At 40.1% G+C, this 9,048-nt stretch overlaps 2 protein-coding genes across 2 annotated transcripts in view; one reads left to right on the forward strand and one right to left on the reverse strand.

Moving 5' to 3' along the window:
- Positions 1-50: 50 nt before the first annotated feature.
- Positions 51-3,800, reverse strand: LOC109467739 (ATP-dependent DNA helicase RecQ-like). The gene is made up of 4 exons (XM_019765790.1): positions 3,766-3,800; positions 1,977-2,618; positions 1,295-1,374; positions 51-1,008 (listed from the first exon to the last, which is right to left on the reverse strand). The coding sequence occupies exons 1-4, from the start codon at positions 3,798-3,800 to the stop codon at positions 266-268; spliced, it is 1,500 nt and encodes a 499-aa protein (XP_019621349.1). The 3' UTR covers positions 51-265.
- The window catches only part of LOC109467869 (nucleoside diphosphate kinase B-like), an 8,936-nt gene continuing 3,644 nt past the window's right edge, over positions 3,757-9,048 (forward strand). The window contains 4 exon segments of the mRNA XM_019765975.1: positions 3,757-3,991; positions 4,472-4,573; positions 5,068-5,127; positions 5,541-5,603. Of these exon segments, the coding sequence (XP_019621534.1) occupies positions 3,812-3,991; positions 4,472-4,573; positions 5,068-5,127; positions 5,541-5,603 (405 nt within the window). The 5' untranslated portion in view covers positions 3,757-3,811.

The raw sequence follows: 9,048 nt of genomic DNA on the forward strand, positions 1-9,048 counted from the left end.
AAAAGGAATCCTTCTGTTCAGACTTTTTTGCCTCTAGATCTGCATTTACTCACATCCTCTTGTGTAAATATGGGAGGACAGTGTTCAAGAACCGAGCCAATCAACTCATCACAGAAAACGTGCCAAAATTTAGCAGGTGTCGAAAGTGGAACATCAGGATTCCTGGTAATGTAAAAGGAGCTCCCTTCAAAAAAACTTGCCATTCCTCATATACATGTAATTCTCTAGACTCAACTGATGATTCACATTGTAAGAAGGACTGAGATCACCTATCACCTGCACACTTACATGCACGGTGGCAACTGGTGCAGCAGTTATGGTCTGGCTCTACAGACACCGGACTGTCTTCAAAATGACCTAACAGCCGTTTTCTGATACAAGTTTCACCACTCTTAGCTTCCACAAACGCTTTCACAGCTTTGTCAACTTTCGCGAGTTGCTCATCCTTGTAATACAACACGGCGTCTGCCTTCTTGCCATCACGACCTGCCCTGCTGACCATTTGGAGAATATTCTCCATGTTTTCTGGAGGCCCATACATGACTACCTTACCAACATTCATGAAGTCGATACCATTACCCAGGGCACCAGTAGCCACCACAACCCTACAGCTCCCCTCTCCAACTAGGGACTTCCTAATTCTGTCCTTGTACTTGTCCAGAGTAGCACTAAAATATATCCCAATCAGCATATTACTGGAGACCTTCTCGCCTACCCATGCATCAGCCCCCAGTTCATACTTCAGGTGGCTGAAGACCTTATTTACTGCTTTCAAGTGTCTACAGTAAATAATGATACAGTTCATATCCAGCCCTTTGTCACGAATCTCATCAATAATCCAGCCAAGGGACACTGTTTTGTCACGAGGGAAGGGTACCAGACCTAGTCTAACATTGCGCCTGTTAGGACTGGCTCTTACTACATGGGCGTCCTCCATCTCCAAGACCATCCGCACCTTTTGTACCGACTTCAGGTCAGCTGATTCTGTGAGAGCCAGGATTGGGGTTCCTGCAGAAAAAAAATGGTCATCAATTATAAGGAATGTGTAATACAGTAATTGAATAAAGACCTTTATTGCAGATTTCATGTTAAGCAAACATGATATGTATCATATAATTTATATACAAATCTTTAATGTATTGCATAAAAGGGCAATAAAAACAGACTATGGATATTGGCTTATACATTATATAACTACATGTATAATGAAGTTTTAAAAGGACCTGTTTAACCTCCTTGGTTTTATATACAAGTGATTTTAAGTTTTGGCTTTTCCACATTCACTCAGACTCACCTTCTGGCACCAGAGACCTGAGCTCACCAAGTCTATAAAAGGCTTCACGGAGTTCAGACTGATACTTGGATTGTTGGCTCCTGTAAGAGAACAGAGTTCCTGTCACTAGATATGTCTAATACATATAACGGGGTGTGGTCAGGAAGTGTGGTCAACTGGTCATACAAATCTACTTCCTAATTTCCAAGCAGATGTAGGAGGAGGCGATTAGCTAAAACGTATGTGGTAAAAAAAAGTAAAAACGTGCATAAAACAATGGTAAAAAGGTAAGACCATATTATATTTCATGATCGAATGTTTGTCTAAGTTCATTAGAAATACATGTATACTGCTTTATAAATTCTTAATCTACTTGCAAGAAAACTCTTTTCTCGCCTCACTTCGTTACAAGTTTGAACGGAAAAGCAGAGGCATTAACTATGCATATGCATCAAGCGGTAAGATCAAAAGAAAGTCATTGTCCAAATCGATGACGTGAGACCCTTCCGTGACCACTGTCGGGGGAAAGCGGTCTGTTTGAGCTTGGTTTGAGCTATGCATATGCATCTTGCATGTCATTAACACTATAGCAACGAAAGTTGACTTCAAAGGATCCCAAGATTAACTTGAAGTTGAAATCAGCCTAAGTTAAAGAAAAATCCAATGCAAAAACGTTTAATAGATTTTGAGAAGTGATATTTACCATTTATAAGCCAGGTGGGCCTCGTCCACCACAACTCCAGCGAGGTTTTCCTGGTAGACTGCTGAGGACAACATCTCCCTCCACTCATCCTCAAGTACCCACCGCTCAGGCCCGCCCAACACCAGCTGGAACTCTCCCTGCGCGATGCCCTCGTCGTCACTTCCACCAAGCTGTGCCGCTTTCACCCCGATTGCTGTCGCTTCCCGTATCTGGTTCTCCATCAGATCCACGGGTTGTAGATGTAGATCCTCGGTGTTTTGATCCTCTTTGATCAGAGCGACTTGTGGTGTCACCACGATGACAATGGGGTTGACGCGGCCCAACTTTTCGAACACCATGGGGGCGATCTGGTAGACCAAATCTTTGCCAACCCCAGTAGGCAAAAACGCCAAAACATCTTTCCCGCCGACGAAAGACTTCAGTGCCTCAAGTTGCTCAGGTTGGAGTGAAGAAATGCTGCCAAGTTCAGCTAAAACTGACGCGATTGCCAAGTCGGTAACTTCACTTTCACTAGGTGCGGTAGCCATGTTGACAGCGATAAGGGACCGTACAATATTTTTCCGGGGGAGGAGCTCAACTATGGTGGTGGGTGATGCTGTTAGGTGGGCATGAAACCACCCTCCACTAAATATTGCACAGTCCCTAACTCAAAAGTTATCTCCAAGCAGATGCCTGGCAGATAAAGGCTAGGGAAGATCTGTTTTGCCGACCTTGAAAGAAAGACGCGATATGACCGCTGTTAAATTGTTTAAGGGTTACTTCCCGGATGGATTTGATAAAGATTGATTGATTGATAGATAGATTGATTGATGCATGTAACTGCGTTACATGAAGAAACCTACAATGTTAGTTAAAGCGCACTCTACCCGATAGACACGTTAATCATAAATAAGTTCCAACTCTGGTGGACTTCGGAAAATATGAAGTTTATGTCGAAGTTCAGGCGAACGAAGCCTCGTCAACAGCAACAGGAACTGTCACGTCATTTGACAACATTGCACCGTCTCTTCGCCTCCAGATCTAGAGCTTCTCACCAAATGGAAGAAGAAGCCATCAATCAAAATCAAAAAGTGGTCCTTCTTTTGTCCGAAATACCCCGTATAGATTACACTAACTACAGTATTATCTATAACCTCCCATGACCCCACGCCCTTCTACCTTACATGGTGTATTGTTTTCAAATGCGTGAACGGTAACGGGTTAGCCTTCCTTCTCTATGTTATTGCAAGTAACCGTTCACGAGAAGATTCTTTAACATTGCCACCGAATTTAAGCTAAAAGTGAGGTTGGTTACCCACAAAATGAAGAAAACATACGCTTTGCGAACGGTTTGATCAAAAAGTCCCTGCAAAAGTTATAATGGAGAATAATCTTTTAACCAAATGGTTTGGTAAAAGCAGTGCTTTGTTATCAACAATCCTATCACGGTTAAGCTTCTTATGTCGTTATCTGAACCGTTGACCCCATTATCAGCTGTATTTCGTCCATAAATAAATCATATACGGTATATCACATGGGATTTCCATACGTCACACCCATATAAGTAGAGATCAGGGCGATACCAACGGCTACTGAAATGCGGGGTATTTTATGTTACCTTTCAGCAATATTGTCATTCAAAAATCAACGCCCTATCATCTACATGGCACCTTTCTATCAATATATCTATTACTAGTATTATAACTAAATCTAAATTTCTTAAACTGCCGTTTGATTCGATGTTAACAGGTTTTGATAAACAGAATACCCCTTTTTATAAAATGAAATAGTCAAGCTTGCCGCGTGTCACATGTCAACCGGTCTCTTTTCTCTCCCGGCCGCCATCTTGTGCCTGCATGCTCGCAACTCTCGTCTGGATCCTCCACCAAATCTTCAGTAAAATGGCAGAAAACAAGCGTCAGGAGCGGAGCTTCATCATGATCAAGCCCGACGGCGTCCAGCGCGGGCTTGTGGGCGAAGTCATCAAGCGCTTCGAGCAGAAGGGCTTCAAGCTGGTGGCCATGAAGTTCATGCAGGTAGAACAGGCCACGAGGGTTTTAATTTTTAAAGGCATGTGGTTGCACGTGGAGTAACGTTAGGCCCTTTACTCATTCTTACCACGTTTTTCTGCAATTAAACAAATTTGCAAAATTTTCCGAAATTCGACTATTTGCTGGGTTTTGTGGGCGTTGGTTTCTTTTATACGCTGTCATTGTTACATTGCCAAGCAACCTCCTTGGCTTTAGCAATAATTTTCTGAAATTGATTTTGCCGGATGTCGAAAGCACATCATTGGGATTTTATTCTTGCACCTATGTAGTGGAGGTAAATTGAATATCTTATTGCCCCGCCTGTATGAAAAGGTCAGGACGACTTGAAATGACAATGTAAGCTTTGTTTGAACGCAACAAGACTGGCAGGGCACGCCAATAATTGTGCCGAAAGGCATGGATGGGTTCGGTCAATCAAACAACAAATAAAATAGCATGTATCAAAGCTGTTATACTTGTTTGCAGGCTTCAGAGGAACACATGAAGAGCCACTACATTGACCTGGCGAAGAAGCCATTCTACGCTGGTCTGTGCAAGTACATGTCAACCTCCCCTGTTGTTCCAATGGTGAGATACATTTATACATAGTCAAGTCCAATAATACTTGTAAAACAATTAAACCAACTCTATATCACAGATAGCTTTCCACATGTAAAATTTTCTTATTATCTTACCACACCAGTCAGTACATAATTGTTAGCCTCTACCAGGCTCCGCGGATCGCTGGAAAAATAGTAGAAATTGGCCGAAATAAAGGGATAGTACACCAGAGAAGATCCAGCCGGCCATAGAAGCTCCAATTTGCGACCCACGGAGCTCAAAGAAGCTTGCGACTCCGCACAGGCTCCGTGGATCGCAAATTGGAGCTTCTATGGCCGGCTGGATCTTCTCTGGTGTACTACTTTATTTCGGCCAATTTCTACTATTTTTCCAGCGATCCGTGGAGCCTGGTAGAGGCTACATAATTGTTACAATACCTCGCTAACAATTTTTTTATGGTATGTGAGGAGCCAGACTACTAACTAACTCACAAACACACTCTTACCCATGTTTGTTTTCAGGTGTGGGAAGGTCTGGATGTGGTGAGGACTGGACGTGTGATGCTGGGAGAGACCAACCCTGTAAGTCCTTTCTTTCATTTTTTGCCAAGCCTAGATCTAGAAGACCACAACACCGCCGATTCCATTATCTATACCTCATTTTATACATAGTATGCACTGTTAGACACAAAATGTATAATTTGGATACTCTATAATGTTCCGTTACTTGCCTTTCATATCTGCACCAATATCACCATAAGATTGCTTGTAGTTAAGATCATGTTCATGTGATCCCTAGGGTTTTACTTCTTACTGGTAATCTTTTACTAATATATCATTATGACATGAAATTTTCCTGGTGGGCTCCCCTAGGATTGTCATGCCTCAGTTCCCTTAAGACACTCAGCATGATGTTACGTCAAACAAAATAGAGATGGGTAAAAAAAAATTCAGGCTGGCTAGAACACTGATCATGTCATACCATTTTTTCTCAGGCTGACTCCAAGCCTGGTACCATCAGGGGCGACTACTGTGTTGAAGTTGGCAGGTAGGTGTCAGCAGCAACAAATTTTCCATTTTGAAATTGAAAGAAGGGTTAATGTTACATCAAAATATTTTTGTTAGTCTATTTCCGCTCCGCTTACTATCCTCTCCCATAGCTTCTTTTTTTATCATCTCTTTCCAGCACTATTTCCCCCCCTATTAGAGTTGTGTTTTAGTACCTCTGGCATAGCCCCATCTTTTCAGTTGAAGGTTTGAAGTTTTATCAGAAATCCATGTTGAAAGACAGGTTTAAATGTATAGGCCTTTAATGGGAAAACATATATTAAACTGTATTATGAAGTGTACCTGATTGTACTTGACCGTTTTTGTAGGAACCTTGTCCACGGTAGCGACTCCGTTGAGAGTGCGAAGAAGGAGATTGCTCTGTGGTTCACAGACAAGGAACTTGTGACCTACACCGCTGGCCAGTTCAGCTGGGTGTATGAAGACTAGGACCCCGCCGTCTTACACAAGCCAAGTCACAGCCTAAGCAGACTCTAGGGAATTCATGTCCCCTACATTCCTGTAAGCCTCAAAAGTGTCTTTATGTTTCTGTGACGTCCTGTCTGTCAAGATGAATATTTAACATAAAAATAAACCTTAACCTGTCTCTGTACACTAAACCCAGGTATTGTGAATTCGATCACCCACTGTGTAATGTGTTAGCAGTTGATTGGACAACTTGAACTTTCATCATGTTCAGGTCAGTTACACTTACAGTATCAAATGTGAGAAATTCCCAAACTACTCAAACTAGGACCTTTTCCCCACTTTGCATAAAACACACACTTCAGTCATTGCAGGAGTGTCATTAGTTTTGGTCATGTCCAAAATGGTGCAATGAATTTCCAGCATTGATTTGTGCGTGTACTGGAGGGGTTTGTGTTGGGCCCCAGCTTGGTTTGTGCAGGACTAGGATATCATTAAATAAAGCTAGAATGCACCAGAGCTCCTTGTCATGTTGTTTTCTTGTAGCACTTTCCTTTGAACTGGTCTGAATGAAATGACAACTGTCGATGTATGGTAAAGTGTATAAGTGTGACAGTAAAATGTAAGTTCACACAATTTTTAAAGTGGAATGCCACCATGATATTCAGTCATCCATCAATGTGCACAGTGAAACTCAATTAGTTTTTAAATCCCGCTTCGTTGATCTAAAAATATATACTTAATATCAGACAAAGAGCCTGTGTATGTGCCTAGCCACGTACTGGCCCCATTGCTTCCCTCAATTACAACTTTCTATGCAGTGCAGATCCTAGCCTTGCCCTTGTCTTCCCTAATTGGAGAGCACTGATCATGAAAGACCTTTAAAATTAAATATGACACAAGCATGTGATTGCACAGTGTCCTTTATTTTATTACAAAATTCATAGCATTTCATGGTCATGGAATGATCACCAGTGAATAATCTTTAAAGATTAGTAAAAAAGATAAAAGTTATGAACATGATGGTAACTCTTGACCACTCAAATCTGTCATCTTAACATGATTTTTAGACACAAACAACAAGTTTGCCATTAAACAATAACTATAACAGCCACTTCAAAGATCTTGAAAATGACTTTGAAATGGATCCATTTTTTAAAAACTATGAATGCAAATGGCCCCAAACAGTTTAATATTTAATATTGTGACTAAATCTATGACAAATGTGTACATCTTTAAGTCCTGTTACCACATCTTACCGAGCATTTCGCCTTTTTTTGACAACTTACAAGTCTGACAATAATGTCATAATGACAACATTTTGATGGGAATAGTAAGACTTTCCAGGTATCATTGAGATGCACGTGTCAAGTGTCATATTAAGTGAACTAAAAGTGAGGTCTCAGCTTTCAAATCAAACTTTGATGATCCTTGGTACCATTCTCATTAGTTTCCGATTGCTTCCATATTTCAAGCATAGACATCAAAACTGGTAATAAGAGATGATATCAGGAGTGACTAAAAGAAAAGCCATCCTGAAAGAAGGATGACTATTTTTACTCTTTAACTTTCATTCTCATTGCTTCTGAATTCACTGATATAGCATTCTCTCTGAATCATGATTTTGTATTTCAATTTGCAGCCATGAATATTTTTAAGTCACAGCTTCCAACCAAAATATTCACAATACTCAAGAGCGGTGATTTTAGTTTTGTGAACATACTCGGATGGTGTTAACATATTGTCAACTTCATGAATTACAACACTAAATTCATTTTCGCAACAGTGAAAATCACAAGTTCATTGTACATGTATCTGAGTGAAACAATCATAGTACTATGGAAGGCAGAACAAATGTACACAGTGGAATGAGTTTGTGGTGAGAACAGAAAATCTTATAACTTACAGTTATCTGTTTGACCACATTGTCACATTGTTAATGTCATGGATTACAATGTATCTGTTATAATATACATGTTAAGAGGTAGCTGTATACATGGTATATATGTGGCCATAAATGCATGATATCTCCTAATGATACAAATGCATGATATCTATTAATGATATAAACACACACTACTATATCCCATTTAAAAACTAACCACATGTTGTTGGCATAGACCTATCATTCAACAGTATAGTCACAACTTTTTTCACAAGGAACACATTTAAGACAAAACGGTTTTCCTTTCCTTGCATAATGCACATTTTATGACTCTAGTTCCTTTGCTACCACAAACTTTCCAGTTTGGGATAGGATATTGCACTTTGCCTTTATTCATAAATATTTGATTTATTTATCCAACACAATCACCATTTAAACATCACATTGGTTGTAGTACATGTACTAGTACACTACATGTGTTTCATCTTCATGTAACATTGATTACATAGTTCAAAGACAGTGTAGAATTATTGGAGACAGACATTTATCATCAAACAGTAATTGTACAGACCAAGAGCCGCACTAGGCCTACAGCTGTTGGCGATCAGGCAGCCTGACTAAAATCATGCTCCACCTACATGTACTAACCCAACCAAGCACCCCCCCCCATCTGTCTGACAATGAGAGACTGTAATACATGCTAGGCATAAGCCACTTTAACATAATCATAACAAGAGTCTGACCAAGGTGTGATACAAGAACAAAAGTTGGGAAAGGGTAAATCATGCTTAGGTGCAGTGACAGTAGAAAATGGTTGCCAGGAGACATAAGTACCGTTAAGGACCTAAGTCACCAAAACAAATTTTTATCAGAGTCATAAAGTACTTCTGTTTCTTAATTATTTAATGAGCATATCATTGCCATTTGCTAACTATGGTTGGTATCAATGTTGGATCAGACTTTGAAATCTCAAGAAGCGTAAATTTTTTTTGGTCATCTTTTTTAAAACTCATATTTGTGTTCATTTCGAAAGGAGTGATGCAGGAATCTATTGTATGTTTATTGCTATGTTTTTGATCCCTGCAAACACTTTTAGATTTTGTTTTACCAAAAAATTCATGTTTAGACATTGCAAGATATTTCAA

This window comes from Branchiostoma belcheri, unplaced genomic scaffold (genome assembly GCF_001625305.1).
Source record: "Branchiostoma belcheri isolate BF01 breed outbred unplaced genomic scaffold, Haploidv18h27 scaffold19, whole genome shotgun sequence".
Classification (NCBI taxonomy): Eukaryota; Metazoa; Chordata; class Leptocardii; order Amphioxiformes; family Branchiostomatidae; genus Branchiostoma; species Branchiostoma belcheri.

Excerpts from the sequence above, each read along its gene's own strand:
- LOC109467739 (XM_019765790.1), bottom strand. The coding sequence starts at position 3,800 with ATGGCGGCCGGGAGAGAAAAGAGACCGGTTGACAT. Across the intron at positions 2,619-3,765 it reads GAAAAGAGACCGGTTGACAT|GGACTGTGCAATATTTAGTG; the intron begins GTGACACGCGGC and ends CTTTTGAGTTAG. Across the intron at positions 1,009-1,294 it reads CAGGTCTCTGGTGCCAGAAG|GAACCCCAATCCTGGCTCTC; the intron begins GTGAGTCTGAGT and ends TTTTTTCTGCAG.